This window comes from Phocoena sinus, chromosome 1 (genome assembly GCF_008692025.1).
Source record: "Phocoena sinus isolate mPhoSin1 chromosome 1, mPhoSin1.pri, whole genome shotgun sequence".
Taxonomy (NCBI): Eukaryota; Metazoa; Chordata; class Mammalia; order Artiodactyla; family Phocoenidae; genus Phocoena; species Phocoena sinus.
Window position 1 is genome coordinate 133,269,026 of NC_045763.1, and position 23,784 is coordinate 133,292,809.

Here is a 23,784-nt window from a genome sequence, read left to right on the forward strand (position 1 = left end):
TGGCTGACGGCGGAGAGAAGATGGTGACACTAGCTCAATCCCCCAAAATGGAGAACTGAGAACATGGGGTGGAGGGTGATCCTGACCATCGTGCCTGCAGCCAGCTCAGCTGCCTGACTCACATTACTTCAGAGAAGGGAGTGGGGAGGATGGGGCAAGACACCAGAAAAGGGGGCATCTGCTGCCCACAAATCTGCTTGTTCATAGAGTAAATCCTTTCCTTGTCAGGCAGCACCCTGTGAGTTATATGCACGGACTCCAGACAGACTGCCTAGGTTTGAATGCCAAGTATGGCACTTACTATGGTGCAAGCTTTGGCTAAGTTACCAAGCTTCTTGGTGCCTCAGTCTCCCCATCTGTAAAAAGGGATAGCTTCAAAGAGTTGTGTTAAGATTAAAATATATAAGCTCTTAGATGCCTCAGTCTCCCCATCTGTAAAAAGGGATAGCTTCAAAGAGTTGTGTTAAGATTAAAATATATAAGCTCTTAGAAATGTGCCAGGCACAGTGTAAACTCTCAGTAAATATTAGCTCTTACTATGACCTTTACCTTCACTTATCAGGTAGGAAACTGTTGAGAGTCACATCGCTGGAACTCCTTGTGAGGCAAGACTCTTAATGAGATAAAACTGCATGGCCTGGAGGAATAGATGGTCTAAGAGCCACAAGTGTGGAAGCAAATTTTCAGCAGCTTCGGGCTCTTTAGAGAAAGAGGATGGATCAATATAAAAAAAACAAGAATGCCAAAATGTCTAAGAGCTAGGCTGGATTCACTAACAAGTGGGGTGTCCCAAGCTAGGCTCATGACCATTTTTGATGGCATCTCTAGGTCAGCATTTCAAAGGGCAGCACAGAAGTCATCTACCCTGATTTCAGAAAGGCATTCATTCCCTGACTTAGAAAATGTATTGAGCACCCATTCTGGGCCAGACACTTGACAAAATCTTTTACATGGATTAGATGGAAATATGAAGGTTGAATGATTATACAGCTGATGAATTTCTGTGTAATTGAACAAATGTAACCAACAAGTTTGGAGTAAGGGGTCAAGGTCAACCTGCAAGAAAGTCTCTGATGGGAGCAGGGCTTGGTGGCGTTCTCTTTAACAATTTCATCAGTTACCTGAAGAAGGTCACTGAAGCTATGTTAATTAAATTCACAGATAACACGAAATAGCAGGGATAGCTAATACATGGGATAACGTGAACCGTGTAGCCAGACCATATATGGTGGTCCCAGGTGTTCACAGGCACCCATCCACCCCACACTCTGCAACAGGTAAGCACATTTTTCTAATCCACACAAAGGCACCATATAAGCTAGCAGTCCTGGGCAGAGAAGAAGGAAATCAACATATTCTTTATTGTTCCAAAGGACAGAGCTGACCAAACCGATCAAAGTTACAGGAAAACATATTTTGGCTCAGCCTGAAGGATAGCTGTCTAAGAACCTGCATTACAACAACGATATGAGCTGCCTTTTCCAAGAACATAGCCTTCTTCACTGATAGCATTCAGGTGGCCATCTGCTAGAAAGGCTGTAGGAGGGATTCCTACACCAGGTGGCAGGCGAGATGATATGACCTTGAGGTGGGCTCCCAGCTCTGAGTGTACAGAATTGTGAGCGATTCAGCTGATATTCTTACTCCTACTTCCTGAAATTACGGAGGTGAGTCACCACTCTCATAAGAGAGTCTAAAGATACAATTAGGTTCAGAAAGCAGAAGTCTGTGGATGTCTTGCCCAAAGATGACCACGTGCGTTTATTTACCTTACAAATATTTATTGAGTACCTACTATGTGCCAAGCAGTGTGTTAGGGTCTGACAATGCAATGATAGATAAGAGACATTGTTTATGCCTTCGTGGAATTTATATTCTAGAGGTGGATTCCTCTAAACGCAACTTGCCGAATTGATGTTAAGATCTCATCATTTGGAGGCAGTTCATAGAACATAAATGAGGCTGTGACCAATGCAAAACATCATCAACGGGATACTTGATGCCATCACTTATTTAAGTGCTTACATATTTTATGTAACATTATTGAGTGCAACATTCTTATTTTTACTGAAAAGGAAATTGAGCCTCAAAAGTTATGAAGCTAGCCAAAAATTGAGTGCTTTTAGTAGAAGAAATGAGATTTGAGCTCAAGCGTGTCTGTCTGCAACTCTGTGTTCTTCCCATTGTGCTATGCTGCCTCCCATACAGATAAAAATATGAGCAGGTGAACATAAACTCTCTAGGAAGTGAGCTACCCCCAGCCTCCTGGTTAAGATGAGATCATTTGACCAAGGCTATTAAGTGAAGTCTGGTTGACGATATTTAAGACTATACCTGGAAAGAAGAACCTCTGAACATATCCCAGACTACCTTCTTTCCAGGCCAAGTAGTCTGAATAAAATGGATGGCCCCATCCTTCAAACGTGAAGATCTCACTCCTGACCCATCGGGCAAAGGCTCTGGAATCTTTGCCAATAGCAAGGACTTGCCTAGTAAATGGGCAAATGCAATGCCTGCATAGGGTCCATGGTGAAGAGTGTGCCATGGCCTCTGCTACAATGGGCCACCTTGATTTGAATCCACAGTTGTGGTTTTACACTGGCCAGAGCACAGAGCTACTCAGTAACAGGTGTCTGGTCCCAACAGTTACCAGCCTAGAGCATTTACTGTGTTTAGGCCTCCAGCTAGGTCCCTCTAGTGACACGTCACTTTCCCTAGGACTCTACATCATTCTGGAAGAGATACTTAACTACAGACTACATACTTGTCATTGTTTTAATCAAGGCATCGACTCAAGGATCCCCTGTCCCCAGAGCCTCAAGGCCGAATTGTAGCCTCTCCCCTGCTTTCATTTTGAGACTCTCAGAACAGTAGCCCTTGAGGGGTTTGGCAACAGAAAGTTCTCCTTAGGGACCGAGATTCTCTTTTCTTGCCAGTGAGACTTTCAATATTGCTGAAATATTCAACAGATCACCAGTAAAATGGGGAAAACAATAGTTTCTACTCATAGTGCTGAAATGAGAAATAAATTTCTTGGTACATGAAAAGAACTCAGAGGGCTGGCTGATGCACCCCAAGAACTATATGTGTCAGCTATTATTATTACTATATTAGTATCACGACTATTACTACTGCCCCTGAAGGGTAGAGTGTGGGGAGTGTTATAATACCAGGCATGCAAAGTACTACAGCTCACTGGCTTTGATGTTAATTTAACTCCAGGTAGGCTTCTCTCAGTGTGGAGTATGTTCCCATTTGTGACCATCCCACCACGGTGAGCACTCACTCTATTTAAAGTCATCCGTCTCATGTGGAAGGAATATAACAAGGCCTAAACAGACTCACGGATATACAGAACAAACTAGTGGTTGCCAGCTGGGAGACGGAAGGGGGTAGGAGCAAGACAGGGGTAGGGGATTAAGAGGTACAAACTACTATACAAACAGGGATGTATGGCCATGTTTTATAATAACTCTGAATGGAGTGTAATCTATAAAAATATTGAACCACTATGTTGTGCACCTGAAACTAATATGATATTGTGAATCAACTATACTTCAATAAAAAAATAAATACAGGGCTTCCGTGGTGGCGCAGTGGTTGAGAGTCCGCCTGCCAATGCAGGGGACACGGGTTCGTGCCCCAGTCCTGGAAGATCCCACATGCCGCAGAGCAGCTGGGCCCGTGAGCCACGGCCGCTGAGCCTGTGCATCCGGAGCCTGTGCTCCGCAGCGGGGGAGGCCACAACAGTGAGAGGCCCGCGTACCGCAAAAAAAACCAAAATAAATAAATAAATACAGACATAAATAAAGTCATATTTCTCATTTGGTTATAAGCAAGGGAGTCTCTGCTGTACGTCAGGATTGGAGGAAGTCCGTGCCGGGCACTGTGGGCTGGGCAGCCACACGGAAGTCCTCCACCTCCGGGGCTAATTGGGCTAGTGCAGCACTGGGGCATTGAACAGCTGTCCACGGCCTCCCTTCACAGTCCTGCACAACAGAAATCTGGGGACTCTCCTCCACCCAAAGATCTTAGATCCAAAAGCCAACCTCAGCTGGAAAGCCTGGTTTCCAGGCTCTCTCTCCTTAAGCCAACCATGCTACTCTCAGTGTGGAAAACCGTGTGGAAAGGTTAATAAACTTGATGGGAAGAAGAGTACCAGGGAAGGAAAAGATTATTCCAATTGCTGAGTAGCGTCATGGTCTAATGAAAAGAGCCAGATGTTGGCATCAGGCAATTCTGTTCACCACTGTGACCCTGGTCACCATATTGCTGAGCCTCACATAATAATAGGCACCTTTCTCACTACATATACATACATATATACGTACGTGTATATATGAATATATATATTTTAAAAAGCAAGAGATATAACAATATAGTGTGGTTTTTGTTAAAAAAAATATTATCCCTAAACAAACAAAAGAGTTCAGAATGAGTTCCCTCCAGGGGATGCCACTTCAGGTGGCTTGGATTGTCTTTTTTTTTTTTACTGCTCTGTGGGTGACTTTCTTTCCTTTCTTTTTTTTTTTTTTGATTTTCTACAAATTATATGCATTCCTTTTATAAAAAAAAAAAAAAAGATAAAATAAAAACCAAGACATGAAGTGACAAAATGTTTGCTCTCCAATTCCTGAGATTACATAAAGTTAAAACTTAGGAAAAAATAATTGCAGTGTGAATGTTCGAAGCAGAATTCAAAGTACTTATCTAGGAAGAATAAACCTTAAGATGACTTTTACTGAAATTGTTTTCACAGAGACTGCAGGTGGAATAAACACTACTAACTGCTCACCTCTTAACCAGTTTGGAGGCTTTTTATCAAGATTAGGGATGATATTAAAACAACACCACCACCAACACTGAGCCCAGCATTATACGCTTAATAAATGGCAGCGATTAAGCGGCAGCATCTGAGGGACTGATCGAAATCTTCAGTGACACTGAAGTTGTACTGCATTGAATATTGTGCTGAATTCGAGGGTCACTTCCTGGTGTTCATCCAGCCCTTTGTTATACAAAAACTTACAGAGATGTTTACATTAGAGGAATTTGACCTGAACGCTAGACCCTGAGCCACTTTCTTCTTTCCTCCAAAACCAGGTTTTCAACTGAGGCTTTTCAGATAGACATTAAGAATAACTTCCCCAGAGAAAACGTTTTGAGAAAAATAATATACAACAAAGATACTTTTAAAGCTTCCTTCTGAAATTTCCCCCAAATTTTGTGGTTACAAAAGTAATGAATGCTCATTGTTAAATAACGAAAGAGAACAAAAATGCATTAAAAATTAAGGGGGGCAGTGGAAAGCAAAACTTTTGATGCATAGAAAAAGAAATTGGGAAGAAATATGACAAAATGGTAATGGAAGTTTTCTCTGAGCATGGGATAATGAGTGGATTTTTTTCTATTTACTTTAAAGAAAAAAAAAAGATAAATAGCCAAGATGCCCAAAGCCAGGGAAGATGACAGCACTCTCAAACCTAGTATTCTTAGACTGAAACCCAAAGAAGCTGCAGGTCCAGGGAGCATTCCTAGTAGAAAACATCCATGCATTCAGTAGAATATATAAATTCAGGACACTCTCTGGAAAGCCTGGGCCAAACATAAAACATTCATTTCTATAAAACTGAAACAATTTATCTTCCATTCTCGAGCAGATGGGAGGGTAAATCGAGGTTGATTTTTTCACCCTGGTGGTCATACTGGAGGAAATATGAGTGTTCCTGCCTCCGGTACTGTTTAAAATGAGTCTCTTGGTACCGTGACTGGACTAGTCAGAGAGAACACCGTGGATGTTTCACTCTCCTCCAGGGGGTAGGCAGTACTGTAGGGGGACTGCAGACACTTGTCATGTGGGGAAGGGTGGGATGAAGCTGAGTCCCCTCGGTGCCCTGGGGAGGAGGATGCAGAGAAGCAGGTGGGGAATGCCCATCTCTCATCCACAGCTGATGACTTCCAGAATGTCACACGCTTATCACACTGGCTCTCTCTGAAATCAGTATTTACCCAACTGATTTATCTCCAATACCCACCTGTCACTATAAAGCTTGGCCACCAGCTATGTGACCTTGAGCAAGTTTCTTCACCTCTCTGGCTCTCTATTTCCCCAAAAGTAAAACACAAGAATCCTTTAGGATGCACTCAGCCACTAGTCTACAAACCCATCCTTTTCATCAGAGGGGATGGTGCACTGGTAAGAGGATGCCTTCCTGGTGGGGATGTGGGGACTCCACACCTTGCTTAGGAAGGGCCTCTTAAGTCTGACTGGGCTGCAGAAGCATTTGGGGGGAGCTTTCCATCTGTACAAAGACTGAGCCCTCTCCCAGACCCATGAAATTAATATATCTCCTGGGGTAGCAATCGGAAATCAGTATTAGCTCCCCAGATGATTCTTAAGTATTTGCTCCATGAACTGGCATCAGGGAGTCAATTATTAGGCGTATTTTGCTCTCTTATCATCTTGAGTAACCAAGGTTACAGTTGCCTCTAAGAGGGGAGCAAAGGGCATCACCTAAAACAACCCCGGCCAGGGGCAGCTCTAGCTCCTCAACTGCATTTGTGCAAATGAGAAAAAGGCACGCATCAGGACAAATGCCCCCTGCATCTCAGAGTTTGCTTTCCTGGGCCTGCAGGGGTGAGGTTTCAGCCCTCAGCTGCTCTTTGTGCTAGATGTCTACCTGCAATGTACAAAGCATATGGCTGTACTCAGCTGACTGACCACATGTCTTTTGTGAAAATGGGTCAAATTAAACATGTTTCCACTTGAGAATAATCCCTAAGAATGAGGTGCAGGGTCCCCCAAGACAACTGAGGGGACTTGACCCCGTTAAGCCCGTCTGAGGAGGTCCTGGTAGGTGGAGATCCACTTTCAACCACTCAGTTCCTGCCTGCTCACCCAGAGGGGGTCAGTTCTTCTTTCTACAGGGCAATATTTCAGCTAGAATCAGGTTACAGCAGAGTTTCTAGCGAGAGAAGGAACTAGGAACTTTAGGTTTAATACTAAGAGCTAAGATGACCTGTTTGACACTGAAATAGGTGGGAGAAAGGACAGTCACATTTCCACTGACTCCTGGGGGAAGTGGAGCAGATGGAAGTAAAGGAAAAGGGAAGGAAGAAAAGAAGAATGAGAAATAAAGGGCCAAATAAAACCACTGGAAACCCTTGCTAGGAATAAGTGAATAAGTGAGAGGTAATTAGAGTCACACACACACGCACGCACGCACACAATTAGAAAGAGTCACACACGCATGCACACGCACACACACACACAAAGAGAAAAAAGGACAATAAAAAGAGAGCTAGTGGGAGGATAATCCCGTTTGTGCTTGGCATGGCAATGACAGGAGCTGGGCACAGACAATGAGGTTGGGGCTGGAGGGAAGGGGAGGAGGGCGCCCAGAGATAAAAGAGCAGCAGCAGGCCGGCCTGCAAATCTTGTCTGAGGGGTTGGAGGAAGGTGAACAGGGCATCACTGATACAGAGACAGGCATGGGGGTGGGGAAATAAAAGCCAGACGATGAGCTAGAGACGGACAAACGAAAGTCAGGAAATGTCAAATGTCACGCAGGACTGTCTGACTCCATCTGAGTCACTTCTGACGAGACTCTGGGAAGGTCAAAGAAGGCCAAACACTGCCCAAGACCTGGGCTGGGAATCAGAGCTACCCCCTAGCATTCTGGTCACTGCCATACGATGGTTCAGCATTTGCACTTTGATGGTCAGACAGCTGAGAGAATGTTCTGGCTCAGCTTTAGGTGGCCAGAAGGTGAGAATGGGTTTTAGATCATTTGGAATCATCAGTGCAGGTTGGTCTCTGCTAACACCTAGAACTCAGAGGCAAAGGCATCCTCTCCAGTGGGCTGTGGTCATTTTTCTGTGAGTGGTCTCTAGGGAAATGTTTAGGATGGCATCATTCAGACAGATCCTAATAAAATTACCTTCTGTCAAGGACGCTTTGGAGCAAGACCGAGGGGCTGAGGCCAGCCATGACAAACATGGTCCCCATTCTTGGCTTGAAAAGGAAACTGGATTCTATGGTGTGGGGCATTTGTTCCTTATACAGATTTAGAAACCCTAAGCAGGGATCCCTGGGAGGGTGAGTAGCAGGGATGAGTTGTAGAAAGAGAAAGCACAGTACAAACCTGGGACAATGTAAAGGCCATATTAAGGTGGCACGGGCTACGTACGAGTGTGTGAGTGTGTGTGTGCATGCACAGGCACAAGCACACACACGTACTAGTCTGGGGGGGATGTCATGGTAAGTAGGTAAGTATGTTGCCTCCTGAGCAGGCAGTGAAACAAGTGCTCTGATGAGCAGGATTACTCCTGACAACAGCTCCTAACACCTTGGAGAAACACCTGTTCATTTCCACAGCTGGTCTTTTCCCATCTCATAAATTATCACTCTACCACCATTCTTCAGCACTGAAATCTAGTAATATGTTCTCTAGTGGGGAATCTCCTTGGTATTGCCCTCTGTATCTGAGATGCCAGAATAAGAAATCAGTCTATTATTTACCGGGAATCTTCAAATGCATGAATTTAATCTGACCGTGGTGTTCTGAAAAATGTACCTAGAGGCCACTGGGTATACTCTTAATTTAACAAAAAACATTATTAGAGCCTTTCTTAATAATCTCCAAAGTAGCTAAATAAATTTGTCTTTTCTCTTCTAATATTTTCATGTAAATCATCTCTCTTGCCTCCTCCACCCTCATTTATTGGTCTCATTTCTTATCTGTGAAATTTTTTAATTTGTCCTTGTTGTCCTAGCAGACAAATATCACATAGAGACACTAACAGTCCCTGGCTGTGTCTATGAAGCCACAGGGTTGGGAGGCTGAGCAGCTGTGGATTCACACAGGTTAGACAGAGATGTGGTAAAGCCCTGCACTAGGGCGGGATCCTTCCATCCCGGGTCCTCTGCTGGGCACCTGGGTCACCAAGGGTGCTGGGGCAGGCAATGATTGATTTTGTTGCCAACCTCAAAGACCAAGGATGTAACCTCAGGCATCCTATGTTCTTTTAATAACTCATTAGAAGTCTGTCATCCATGACTTTGTTTAAATCTTTTTGAAGCTATTTTTACTTTTAGTGAATCAGAGCCTCTTTTGTAATGAGTTCAGTGATTTTACAACCTGCCACCCTGAATCCTGTCACCTGGGTAAACTACAGTGGCTGGCTTTATCACCAAGATTCACACACGAATGTCTCAACTAGCCTCACTTCTCCTTGGGCATTTCTGGCAAAACCAGAGTCACCAAAAATGGCTGCAACCCCCTCGATTCACATGTCTTGTACCTATGGTCCCCAATTTTCTGTCACTCTTTGCTGTATGGTCTTCAAAACTTTTATCTACAGGATAATTTTAAGACTGCTTTATTTGCAGGATCCAGATAAATAAAACCTTAGATAGTCTTTAGAGAGTTTTTTTGTGTGTTTGTTTTGGTTTTTGTTTTCTCTTTAGGATTTTTTTTTTTTTTTTTTTTTGAGGTACGGGGGCCTCTTACTGTTGTGGCCTCCCCTGTTCTGGAGCACAGGCTCCGGATGCGCAGGCTCAGCGGCCATGGCTCACGGGCCCAGCCGCTCCACGGCATGTGGGATCTTCCCGGACCGGGGCACGAACCCCTGTCCCCTGCATCCGCAGGTGGACTCTCAACCACTGCGCCACCAGGGTAGCCCCTTTAGGATTGTTTTAATTTCTTTTGAAGGGTCCAGAAAAATAATGTGTAGTGACGGAACAGCCCTCCACATATACAGACACCTCCTGCTGACAATTCTAGGGGTGTACACATGGGGCTTTAAGGTTCAAAGCCTTAGTAAGCAAGAGCTCTTTAAGATCTAGTCTACCCACCTTATCAGCCTCTTCTCCTGCCTCTATAAACTGCACCTGTGAGCTACATTGAGTTATTTGTTTGCCATTCCTGGAAAAACCATGCTTCTTAAGCCTCCATGCCTTGGCATATGCTGTTCTTTCTGCCTAGAATTACCTTCGTGACCTGTTAAATAGAACAGTTCAAGATCTAACTTCCTAATGAAATCCTATTCCAGATCCTTAGATGTCACATGAGTCAAACTGTAATCCCACTGAACTTTGCTCAAACCTTTAATAGGTTTTAGAATTCATTGTAATTTTCTTGTTAGGTGCCCATCTATCTATTCTAGACTATTCTTCCAGAGCAGAGATAACATCTTCTTCTTATAATTAGCAACCTACTTTATCCTGGGCCACGACGGGTACAGTGAATATCTGCTGAAAACATGAATGAGTGAGAGAGTAGATGAAGGAGTAGGGTGGGGAGAGGATTTCTATAAATAAATCAGCTCACTCATGTACACATACACACACACACATATCACACACACACGCACACATACAGGTCCAGGTAAACTGAAGCACAAAGCAGAGTCTGGATAAAGCTGCGGGTATAACTTCTCTGTCTCCCAGAATCATCCATTTGTAATTTTTTGTATTAATGTCCTTGACCAACTTTCTTCCTTGTCTGAAAGTCACGACTGCTTGTTGATACTTCTGTCCTGGTACATTAACCTAGATTTTCACAAGGGAATTCATTTTAACTTTCACTGGCCTAGGATCTGGTTGTTCGACTTCAAAAGAATGTTCAGCTATTTTAATGTACACAATATAGAATGCTAAGTGAAAAACATAAATACCCGTACCAGCTGTTCACCGCTCCCTCCCGGACCATTAAATAAAATACTCAGGAAAATCAGGCCTACCACTGATTTCTCCATAATACCCCAGTACGTGTCATTAGTTAGCAATCTGTACTTTTCAAGTGACAGTCTTCACGTTCAAATCAATTTTCATTAATTTTGTAAGAATCATTTAAAGAAACGTGGCATCCGATCCCTGATCTAAACCAAGACGTATGAACGTTCTACTTTTCATTTATCTTGTCATTCTATGAGGAAGATGCAGCCCTTTGTCTGGCACTTTTTTATGTACATGTAAACATGCTGCTTATCACTCCTGCTTCCATTATTCTCATGACAGTCACTTTTTTTCCCCTCCTAACAGTTGCTCCATTATTTTATTAGTGTCCAAAATGAGACCTTATAGACAGTGATGATCAGAGAATAATGGAAATTAGAGATGGAAATGATAGATTAGGTCTCCTTGTCTGTTTCCTGGGGCTAATGTTCCTGTCAGTCTCTAACTCAGGGCTCTAGCCTGTCTTATTTTAAATGACACCAACGTGGGGCCTCCACCATTTCCCTGGAGGCTCTTGTCTACATCCAAGACTGTCTCTACACACAGCCAGAGGGAATGATGAAGCCTTGTGCAATTACCCAGTGAAGTCAGGCCGTAGGCAAGGGATGTGGAGGCTTGAGCGATTAGCCACCAAATCCAATCACTGCAGAGAGCCAGCCTGGATCATTCAGGGCACAAAAGTGAAGTGATTTTTTGTCATTGTTTACTTCAGCAGCAGGTATGCAGGCTAAGAGACAGAGAGCTGGTTATCCATCACCTTTTCCAATATTTTACTCAATATGAATCACAGTCAACTGAGATTTTCGGCCAGCACATAAGCTAAAATCTTGGCTCCTTGGCAACTATGCAAACATGTCAGAGGGCAGAGAGTAAGGGGACTGAACTGACTTTACACAGCCATAGCAAATGGCACTCTCTATTCAAACTCCACTTGGCATCTATAAGCCAAGTTCTCTGCCCTTCCCACCAATCTTTCAACAACCGGCCACCTCATAGGCATTTACCCTTCTCCAAACATCTTCCTCTACACTTTGTGGACTGCCTCCCTGATAAGATCACAAATTCAGTGGAAAAACGGAGCCATCCTTCATTTTCACTAACAGAAAAATTTCACGGCATTTTGACTTGCCCCAAGTTTTCCGACCTGTGACTCAGATTTCCTCTCCTTAACTTCATTCTCTCTTGTCCTTATCCCTCAACTTTAACCTGTTCCAGCACATCTGCCCTCTTCGAACATCTACAGGCATCTATCATTCCATGACTTAGTCATCAGCTGGTCAAGTTCTCTGAGTGGGGTTCTTCTTCCCCTTCATCATAAATCACTCCTTTGGGCTCTTCAATCATTTTTATTGCTCTTCTCCAAACTCTCACCCATTTTTCTCCATATTTATTGCTTTGAGAGTCCAGAACCACATTCAGTATTCTAGGCTTGGGCTCCTCCGAATCATAGAGAGGAGGTTGAGCATCGAACTCAGGGCTAGGAGTCCTCCTTGGTGCCGTGGGAAGGGACGGTGATTTCTTTTCTCCACCTTGCCAGGCCACAAACACATTTCCACTCTGCAGTCTAAGCAATCACTCCGAGATGGCTTTTTTTTTTTTTTTTTTTTGGTACGCGGGCCTCTCACTGTTGTGGCCTCTCCCATTGCGGAGCGCAGGCTCAGCGGCCATGGCTCACGGGCCCAGCCGCTCCGTGGCATGTGGGATCTTCCCAGACCGGGACACGAACCCATGTCCCCTGCATCGGCATGCGGACTCTCAACCACTGCACCACCAGGGAAGCCCCGAGGTGGCTTTTGCCTTGATTTCTTTCTAGTTTCCCCTGTCCCATTGATTGCTATTATTAGTTAGCGTTCATTGATCCCTGTCTTCCCACACCCTCCTCCATAACCCAGCCAAGGCAGAAAGTAATCTCTCAGCACCCAAAACAAAGTAGGAAGTTGCTTTCAAAAGGCGATAGAAGGGCTTCCCTGGTGGCGCAGTGGTTGAGAGTCCGCCTGCCGATGCAGGGGACACGGGTTCATACCCCGGTCCGGGAATATCCCACATGCCGCGGAGCGGCTGGGTCCGTGAGCCATGGCCGCTGAGCCTGCGCGTCCGGAGCCTGTGCTCCGCCACGGGAGAGGCCACAACAGTGAGAGGCCTGCGTGCCGCAAAAAAAAAAAAAAAAAAAAGGCAATAGAAGATGGATAGTGGTGATGGTGGCACAACGATGTGAATGTGCTTAATGCCACTGAACTGTACACCTAAGAATGGTGAAAATGATCATTTTTATCTTATGTATATTTTTTCTCCATGAAAAAAATTCAAAAAAAGTAAAATGAATAAAATATAAAGCAATAGACAAGGTAACTATTTTATCCCAGTTGTCTGTGCCCGGGGAAAAGCAAAGATCTTACAAGAAATGGTAATTGGGGGGCTTCCCTGGTGGCGCAGTGGTTGAGAGTCCGCCTGCCGATGCAGGGGACACGGGTTCGTGCCCCGGTCTGGGAGGATCCCACATGCCGCGGAGCGGCTGGGCCCGTGAGCCATGGCCGCTGAGCCTGCGCGTCCGGAGCCTGTCCTCCGCAACGGGAGAGGCCACAACAGTGAGAGGCCCGCGTAACGCATAAAAAAAAAAAAAAAAAAAAAAAAAAAAAAAAAAAAAAAGAAATGGTAATTGGAGATCAGGTGAAAATCCTTTGACTCAATGCCAAGCACTCCCTGAGTCGTTGCATTTCACCCTCTCTGACAGTACTGGTGAAAACAAGTTTCCACTCGTATCAGTCTTGCAAAGCTCGTTGAGCTCTGGGAGAGCTACACTGGAGTGTGTGCGACTTCACGTGTCTCCAACAAAATCATCAGCTAAGTTCTATCTGTGGAATCCTCGTGGCTGATGGCGGTGTGAAAAGGAAGAGAGGGACAGCTTGATTCCCAGATCCCAGCTGGAGGCTTGGGGCTGCGAGTCAGAGGCATCACCTCTTAACTCGTAAATGGAGAGGAAGATGAGGTGGACACCACTGGGATGGTGTAAACATGGAAACGCACAGTGACACATTCATCCGTTTGCTGTTCAGAATAGAACCACCCTTTAGCTCTGTCCCTCTCCACACAATTGCTCCACGTCACGTCTGCGTGAGGGAGCGGTGACGTCCGGGAACTGGCTAACTCGCCGTCCCCTCACTTACCCTTGGTTGGTTCCCCATTCATTCCGAATGCAAAGATGCTTGTGCACTGGATCCTTCATGTAACCCTCGTAGCAGAGGCATTCCCCTTAGAAGTAGGGTGAGGAAGAAGAAAAAGAAACAAGAAGAAATTGATTAACATGTCTGTGTTGGAGAAAATTAATATGAAATGATCACATCAAACTAACACTGGCACGGATGAGACCATAAATCCTATTATACCATACACGCCCATCTCCACTGTCCACGTGAAGGAACACACCACCAATCTCTCCATTTTCACTATGTGATAACTTTCACTGGTTGAGGACACTAACGTTTACAAAGCACCTATTACATGGGCTCTGCAGACACAAAGTCCAAGAACTCTTTGAGCAAAGGGACTCCTTTGTTGTTATTTTCTCAGTGGCCAGTATACTGCAAGACACATATTAGATGATCAACACATGTTTGAAGACCACATAAGTGAGTTATTTCATCAAATGTTTCTAAGAAATTTGAAAAGTACATATGATTAGCCATGCTATCCTGATGAGGGAAATTGAGGCTCAGGAGAATTAAGGGATCTAGAAACAGATTTAAATGGCAGAGTTAATATTTGAACCTATGTCTGTCTGACTCCAGACCTTTTTTCCCAACCAGGCCATGCTGCTAGCCCAAGAACAACTGCTGTATTTAGAGGAGGCCACTTATACCTATCATAGTTTTATAAGAACTCTGGGTTTTTATTTTTAAGTGAAAATGGCTCATTATCTTGGTGCTGATAAACAGAAGAATCATCTATGTTTGTTTAGGATATCACTATGTTTCATTATCATTACTTACTTCAACAGTGTACCAAGAGGTCCACGACCCCTCTGGAGTCGTATGTGAAACTGTACATATGTGTATGTGCATCTTTCCTCAGCAGGCCTCCATAACATTCATCAGATTTATAAGCAAATCCAAGACCCCCAAAAGATTAAGAAGCATTGCTCTACTTAGTCTGACTTTGAAGAAAATTGTAACTGCTTCCTTATATTAATAATTCCTTAGGCAATGCTACGTATCCCTAAGCTGCTGAAACCAGTTCCACTGAAGCACCGGTATTGTCTTTTTCACTGGCTGGTTATTTAATTTATAGGTAGTGAAAGAACAGAGTGTGACTTCCTAAAATTTGGAAGTTACAAAGGTGCCAGACCCTAGGGAGGCAAAGGATAAGGTTTCTTTATCTTCCTGGGAAGAAACACTCAAAAAGGATATAGATGGAATAATAGCTTTGAGAGCTATTTTCTCTTTTCAAAGACAAAAAACAATAAAAATGAAGTGAAGGGGCCTCACAGTTATGGGGGCAAGGACTGGGTAGGCTCTGAGCAAGAAGTTTTTGTTAGGATCTAAGTGCATCCGTTCTTGTTGAGACTGACCTATAAGCTACTGTCCATCAGGGTCTCACTAACAGATAACACTCGTCTTCCTCTCCGACACCTGCTCAGTCAAGGTGCTGAGGAGTGGAGTAGAAACGAGTAACTTAGTTTGTGAGGGATCCACAGGGAGTGTTAGATCAGTATTTTGCCTCCTGTATGACAAACTCAAGCTTCCTTGCGGGCTAGATTCACAATAGGGTGAAACTTATTGGCTTCAGTGGTGCTGAGCTGTATCTAGGAGCGGTCTGGGAGCTGGGAGTCGAACATAGGAAAACACAGCTTCGGTAGCTGATGATAAGGCTTTCAGGTGAAGGCTGTTTCTCCGATAGAAGGAAAGATAACGAGGGCAAGGACCAGAGGTGGGCAAAAGAAGCGAAGTACCAGGAGCCAGGCTTCATACCGTATCAATTCCAAAGAAAGCATGGACTCTAGGCTATAAGCTACACAAGGGCAGGAACAAGCTAGATTTTCCTATATGTGAGGAGACCTTTTATAAATACTGTGTAATGGAAAATAAACAAATTAATTAAAGAGTGTGTCCCAAATTTATAGATACCATCACCACCACCTCTCCCCAAGGTGCCAATATCAAGCCAACTAATGGGTCAAGGACCCAGAAATGATTCGCCCTTAAGGAGATCATCTTTCAATTTCCTTGTGGACATTAGGCATGGATATGATATTACAAAACAGGAAGGAATCTCAAGAGGTTGTCAAACCCATCAGTCTGACTCTTACAATGTTCTTAACTGGATGGCTTTGACAAAAAAGGTAGTCCACCTTCCACACCCGATATCTAGTTACCACAACACATGTAAAAGTAAATGCAGTAACAACTCAGAGCTCGAGCAGAGCTTGATTTTCCTAATGCTGGCAGTATCTACCATTTGTACCTTTCTCAATTGCCTTCACAGTCATTATCCCCTGATGAGATTTCCATCATTCATTACTATGTGGGGACACACTACTGACAACAAGTAAAGCTTTCCTCCATATAATGTTATACGCAGCCCGGAGTCAGAGCAACAGAGACATTTTTCAAACATATCATGTTAGAGTTTGAGGATTTCCAAAATTCGTCTCTTAAATCATCCTCATTTCCGGAACTCACCAAACTTCCCTCTTCTGTATTCCTCCTCAAAACCAGTCTGGCCATCTACATTGAAAGGAGTTCAGACTTGATGAGGGAAGTTGCTATGGCAACCAACTGCTAAATCTTGACTTTAAGAGGGGTTTCGTGCAAGCACAGGCTCTGACTGTTAGCTGTGAATTTTAAAGACCCCACAAGGGTGTTGGATGCCCTCCTAAGCTAGAAGTGTTACAGTCTCTGCATCTGCTGTGACAGATGGCAGGGAACACATGACGTGCCGACTCTGTGGTGGTGTTCATAGGAATCCAACAGAGAGACGTGTCACGGCCACAGAGAAGTGCCCAACTGGGATGGAGCGTGCCCTGCAGGAGGCACTCACAGACAACTACACTGCCAGAGAGTAGAAGCCCACCCAAGAGATGATCTGTGCAGGGCCTGGAGATGCCTACACTGGATCTGTGCTTGGCACTCTGAAGGCAGATGCTGACAGGCAGTGCCTTCCAGTCATTTCCCATTCCATAGATGGATGGAGGCACAAACCTCATCGAACGACTGAAGAAAGATCTTGAAGCTAGGGCTCCTCAGACATGACTGGGCTCACCACAAGTTCTTCATGACATAACTACAGATCAAGGCCAGAAGTCCTGATCACCTCCATCCTTCAGGTAGCAGTTGGCTTTTATGAAAGTCAATTGGGTACGCTTCATCCAAAAAGGGAAATCTTTGTCAGACATCTGGGCTTGAATAATATCTAATTGCCTGGTCTCCTCTCCTGGGCAGACATCAGGCAAGAGGTAGGCTCAAACAACCCCACACAACTCTGGGAGGGCAGACAGAGGGAAATAGGCCAAAAGTACACCCTGAAGGGAGGTGCTTTAATTGAGCCACAAAAGAGAGTTTGGGATGAGTGGGCAATCCAGGTGGCAGGAACAAAATGGGAGCTGTGCTACCCCACCTAACTAGGTTCTAAAAACCAGGGAAGACTAGAGAAAGAGAGAGAGGCCCTTATTCAGAGTAAGGAAAGGGGAGGAGGGCTAGAGTGAGTCTGCAAAACTGGTCCAATGCCCCTCACCAGATTTTACATATTTCTTCATGGTTGGGACCAGCCTATGGAAAGATCTGGGACAGAAGGAATTTCAGTGACCATCTTGGATGGTGATTAAAACTTGATTTAGCTTGAAGTGCATGCTCCTTGCAGACTCATAAAAGCTACATATCTTGAAAAGGGCAGTGAGGGTCTGTGGCCAGAACTGAAGGGGGCTGTGAAATCAAGCAGGTGTGTGAAGCCTCCACAGCTGCCCATACGGTGGAATAAAGGCCAGGAATGCAGCAGAAAGAGAAGTTGCTGAGGCCAGTTAGTCTGTGTTGCCCTCAGGAAACAAGCCAACATACAACCACCACAAAAACCCTTAGAAAGTACAGGAAAAGTCAACCCCTGGCTGGATCCATCCGGGCATTAAGCATTACAATTTCAGTGGTTTGCTGTTAGCCCCACGTGACCAGAGACACACCCAGGGTTACTAACCTAGGATGATCTGAGAGAGGATGTCAGTGTGCAGTTGGCAGAGGGCTTCCGGGCTAAGGGCTTTAGGTACATTACGTCCCTCCCAGATAGCACGTTGCTAGAATGCAAAAGGGAGGCTGGAGTGGAAAATGGTCTCAAGTCTCTTCCAGTTCCAGTCCTTCCGTAGATTCCTGACACATCCACAGAAGGTCTGGGCAGCCACCTTCTATAAACTGTGCCAGGGTGATTGATATAAAGAGGGCATAACAATGCTTATTTTTCTTCTGTCCTTTTTCTCCTTCCCTAGTGTGTCAGTTTTCTATAGCTGCCATAAAAAATTATCACAAACTCAGTGGTTTAAAACAACAGAAATATATTATCTTGCAGTTCTGCTGGTCAGAAATCCGATATGAGTCTCACTGGGCTAAAAACAAGATGTCTGTAGCGCTATGTTCCTTTCTGGAGACTTGAGGGGAGAATCTGTTTCCTTTCCTTTTCCACCTTCTGGAGGATGCCCACATTCACTGGTTCCTCAACCTTCAAATCTAGCAATGGCTGGTGGAGTCCTTTTCATGTCATATCACTCTGGCCTCTTCTGCCCCTCTCTTCCACTGTTAAGCACCCTTGTGATTACATTGGGCCCACCTGGTTAATCCAGATACTCCCCTTATTTTAAGATCAGTTGTCTAGCAACCTTAATACCATCTGCAACTTGAATTCCTCTTTGCCAGGTAATGGGACATTTTCACAGGTTCTGGGGATTAGGTCGTGAACATCTTCGGGGGCCCATTAAGCCTCCTATCATACCTGGTACTCTGGACCTCTGTGCAGGTGACGAGTAAACACACACTTAAGTTTGAAACATGTTGGAAGGATGCCTGAGGAGAGCTTCAGGCACTGGAGGGTGCTCCTTTACAGTGACTGAGCGCCTGTTTGTGTGTTTGTTTGCATGTGTGAAAAAGTATACACGTGCACTTGCACAGTTCCACCCATCCATGTGGGCAGACCCCTCGGCATGGCTGGGAAAGCACATGTCCCAACACCATGACATTTCCAAGTGAGTTAGCTGGAGGACTGCAAAAATAACGTCGACTTGACTTGCAGCCAATGCCCACACTCAGCTCTTTGGAGAAAGGCTTTAGGATGGAGTGTGGGAGGCGATAAAGTTTCTTACTGACGAGCATGTGGGATGGCCACATCATCCCAGGCACAGACAGAAGCAGGGCAGGAAGGGGGAGGGTTTCCAACCCCAGCATTAATGAAAATGGAAGTATCATTTCTCAGCGGCTACCCCGGAATGAAGATGTCGCACCTTAGTTCTGTGGTGGGTTCTTATTTTTAATCTCTCTCCCTGGCTTTCCAGTTGGAAATTCATTAACTGTCACAGACACTGGGAAGCCACTAGCAGGGGAGGGGCTTCCCAAAGTCATTTTCAGTAAGGATTAGAAATGAGATATCCAGGAGGGATTGAAGAGGTGATGGGAGCTTTGCTATGGACAAGCAGGTTCTTCAGCTTCTGGCTCAGGAAACAGTGATGCTTAGCAACGGTGATTGCTTGAATAGTGTCACAGTGACAAATACGTTGGCTCTGACCTGTCCGGGGGAATTAAGCAACCCTTTACAATCCCACTTCTGCTCTGATTTCATGGTAGACAGAACACCGACTCTGCCTTAGGTAGCTGTGGGGCTTCGGGCAAGTCGTGTAACTTCTTGGGGAATTTGAGCATTGACCTAAAGGAAGGAGGAGTTTATCTCTAAGACCCTCCAAGCTTAAAACACCAATCCCTCTTTCCACCTGTAACTCAAAGTGCTTCCTGTTCTTTAAAAACCTCAGGTGAAGCTTCCAAGGCCTTCTGGAGATCATGCTTCTCTCAGAAGTGAGTTTAACAAGTGAGGTGGTCCAGGGTCTCCTAATCCAAGTCAGAGGGGACCAGAGACTAGCTCAGTTGCATGGAGAAGCCCCACCTCTGAGACAAGCCTGCTTTTCTCTCCCGAGCCCACTGGCTTTTGGGCATGGTGCACGGCCCATCTGTCTAGTTTAGTGTTTGCCTGACAGCGTGGGAGGAGCAGCAAGTAAGCACAGTCTTAGACATCATATGTTTAAAATGCTGTACTTTCTCCTTCATAGGGGGACCTAGAATCTCTGTGATGGGTTCACGTAACAACAACTTTTAGACCTATCAAGGTGAACTTTTGACGTTGCAGTTACCTGTTACTCCCCCAGAGAGCTACAGCAATGGACTGTAACACAAGTAACAGCTAGATCTCTTGGAGTCAACCTCTACTAATATCCTTCGATATTAGTAGATGATACATCTCTGTGTGTGTGTGTGTGTGTGTGTGTGTGAGAGAGAGGGAGAGGGAGAGAGGGAGAGAGGGAGAGAGGGAGAGAGGGAGAGAGGGAGAGAGGGAGAGAGGGAGAGAGGGAGAGAGGGAGAGAGGGAGAGGGAGAGAGAGAGTGTGTGGAGGAGGGGGGCTGTAAGTGAGGTACAGAGAGCTGGAAGAGCTGGCCCTAGACTCCAGCAATGTTTCACTTGGGGATCTTAGACATCAGTACCTCCCCTTCCTTGCTTCTTAGGCATCTTACCACTCCTCTGGGAAGGAGCTATCTGTGGTACTGAACCTACTGGAAATAGGTCTTTATAAAGACTACCATAGAGGAACCCCTTCTACAATGAAAGGGCAAAGCAACCTGGGATGAAGGATCCATACTCCTTGGAGCTCAAGAAGCATTGAGAGCACCCCAGTACATGCTGTGTATGAATTCAAACCCCTTCTCTCAGAGCAGCCCCAGCCCCCCTAGATAATATAACAGCCTGAAAGATGGCTATACCCTTTGACCCAGTAATCTCTCTTCTGAGACTTATCTGAATAAAATAACTTCAAACATGCCCTACATTTATGTGGAAAGATATTCATTTTAGTAGTGTTCATAAAAATTAAAAATTTAATGCGTCTTACATGTCAAATAATAGGGGACTATTTAAATAGGAGCTATGATATAGACCTACAGTGGAATACCAAATGGCCATTAGAATTACGTTATTGAGGATTATTTAGTGGTTCTGGAAAACTCCCATGATAGAATGTTAAGTGAAAAAAATCAAGAAAACTCTACTGGACTTGGTGTGCCTACAAGCCTCTAAGAATCAGGCATAGATAAAAGATCGGAAGGGAGGAAAGACATTAAAATTTTTAAATTATTTCTGCAGGAGATAGAATTATAGATGATTATCATTTAGAATTATAGATGATTATCATTTTCTTCTATAAGCTTTTCTAATTTTCCCATTTTTTTTTAATTAATTAATTTATTTATTTTTGGCTGCAGTGGGTCTTCGTTGCTGCATGTGGGCTTTTTTTTTTTAGTTGCGGTGAGCGGGGGCTACTCTTCATTGCCGTGCGCGGGCCTCTCATTGCGGTGGCCTCTCTCATCATGGAGCACCGGCTCTAGAGCACAGGCTCAATAGTTGTGGCGCACGGGCCTAGCTGCTCTGCAGCATGTGGGATCTTCCCGAACCAGGGCTCAAACCCATGTCCCCTGCATTGGCAGGGGGATTCCTAACCACTGCGCCACCAGGGAAGCCCCCCATATTTTCTACAATAAACATGCATAAAAGTTTAGCCCCCTTGGCTGATATCCCCTGACTGGAGGGCACATGGGCTGTGGAGGTCATCCCGAACTGATCTGTCTGGCTTGGGGCTACAGTTAGGAGGCTTCCAAGGCTTCTGCCAGAAGATGACCTCACATTTTAAGCCAGCCAGCTCAGGGGTTCACCCACATGCTGCCAGCTTGCACAGTCTCGGCTCCCAGGGGTAATGGGTCAGTTGGGAGGGATGGCCTGGATTTTGAGGGGTAGTTGCAAGAGGCATGAACTCTGACAGTTACCCTCTGCCCGGTGCTCCCGCCTACCAGTTTCGGGGTCACACTGGTGTTCACAGGGGTCCAGGAGCCGCCGGGCACAAAGGTCCATGGCCCAGGGCCCACTGGAGTTCTGCTGAGAGAAGAGAACCACTTGGGCAGGGTTCAGCCAGTCGCTGGCATCCAGCTGGCTCCCCTCCAGCAAGATGAAGCGGCTCCCTGCAGGGGGAGAGAGAGGAGGCATGCCCGTGTGTGCCCACAGCACACACACACATTACTGAAGACAGGCTGAGCGATGCTCTGCAGATTAGCCCCCACCCGAGGTCATTACTTCTACCAATCCTGGCCCGCCACGAGCCACAGAGCAAGGGATCAGCGGATGGAGACTCGGCCAACACTTGGATCTCCCGCCATATCATCCCCTGCTGCCTTGTCCCATCCCATGTCTACTAGTGTGGACCCAAGGGATACAGGGACAGAGCAGCTCTGTTGATGGCCGTGGCACGGCTCCATCAGACCCTGGCAGTCGTCCAAGGAACGGAGACCTGCTGCCTGTCTTCAGTTGCCATGAAAATAAATAGCAGGCCCTCTAACACTCCAGACAGTCCCCACCTGTTTTCAGCCTTACGGCAACCAAGAGAACAGACATTAACAAGTCAATTAGGTGCTCTGGGCTTAACTAAGTCAGGGACTCTCAGAATGTATATTATTCCCTCATTATATCAGGGTCCCCCTGGATGAAAGTAAATTATTGCTTCAGAGTTCTAGGCTCATAGCAAGTTACTGCAATTAGGAATTTCTCACCAGGCATATCAAAACGGAAACGTGGCTAACGCTTAAACATTCTACTACTCCACTTAGCTTTTCCCCATTCAAAGGCTAAGAGAATCTTGGTGTCTATGTACCTATAGCCAGTATGCCCTGCATTTATCCACAAAGACAGGTGCTTAATTAAAAACAAACAGAAATGGGAAATGGGCATAGAAAGGAGGAGGTGATCTGTTTTTTTTTAACCTGCTTTCTGATTTCATCAGTGGACGATCTAACTTTGTCCTAAGTCTTTCTTATCCAGGTTTATTTTTTCCTCACTAATAGGTAACAGGGCTCCCTGGCTTGTCTATATTTTCCCTGCCCACCCTGAAACATTCTTCTCGGGGGAGGGGCAGAGGTGGCATCCTCAGAGGTGGACTTACCATCAGCGATCAGGTGCTCGGGGACGTGCAGGGTGATTTTGACAACGAGAGGGCAGCTGACGTGAGAGGAACACACAAGGCCGATCACGCAGCTGGTGATGCTGATCAATGTCAAGGTGGTCTTATTCACAGGACTTCGGGGAGAGCCCACTGAAAATAAGGCAAAAGCAAGACACTTGATGGGAAAAATCTTGGTAGTGAAGGGCCATCTCGGCCTTTTGCTGCCCAACCTGGAAAACAGGGGAGGCAGCTGGCAAACCCAGCCCAGGTGGGAAATGTGTCTAGTGCGTGAGCTCAGTGGCTTTCACCCTCATGGAACACCATGTCATCGCCTGGTGTCAGAGGGGACTGGGCCACTGGTGGTCCTCAGAGTCAACAATGGTCAGCTGTGAGCAAGTCTTCTGCATGCCTCCTGGTCCAGGTCACAAGAGAAATCATAAAGGAGGGCACTGTCCCCCTCTACTCGCCTGGCAGGGCTCCAACATCTTGCTCAAGGGTGGTGGGAATGCTTTTACCCTACGCTGGAACTCCCTGCACTTCCCATGGCTTTCCACAGAGGGCGCTTTCACCAACCAGCTTCTCCACTCCTGGGGTTCAAAATACCTCTCACCTACTCTGTGGGTGAGAGTCCAGGGCTTGGAAGGAGGAAAACAAGGAACGTCTGCTCTATACAAGTAGAAGATATTGTCACACCAGAAGGCTCTCCCCAGTCCTGCAGTCCTTGGGGTAAGGTTATAAATGGAAGCTTACGGAGAAAATATGAAAGCTGAGGGATAAGAAACACTTCCAAGTAGCTGGGGACAGGGCTAAGAAGGGAGGTTTTGGGGGTGTTT

General features: G+C 45.5%; 1 protein-coding gene across 3 annotated transcripts in view; it reads right to left on the bottom strand.

Moving 5' to 3' along the window:
• Positions 1 to 23,784, bottom strand: part of ASTN1 (astrotactin 1) — a 337,153-nt gene that overhangs the window by 152,057 nt on the left and 161,312 nt on the right. For 2 of the 3 annotated variants that reach the window (XM_032604868.1, XM_032604858.1), the window contains exons 6-8: positions 22,952 to 23,101; positions 21,810 to 21,977; positions 13,903 to 13,987 (exon numbers count right to left, since the gene is read on the bottom strand). In XM_032604868.1, the coding sequence (XP_032460759.1) occupies positions 13,903 to 13,987; positions 21,810 to 21,977; positions 22,952 to 23,101 (403 nt within the window). Of the gene's footprint in view, positions 1 to 13,902; positions 13,988 to 21,785; positions 21,978 to 22,951; positions 23,102 to 23,784 lie in introns of all 3 variants that reach the window. The other variant, XM_032604850.1, reaches the window with a different exon arrangement.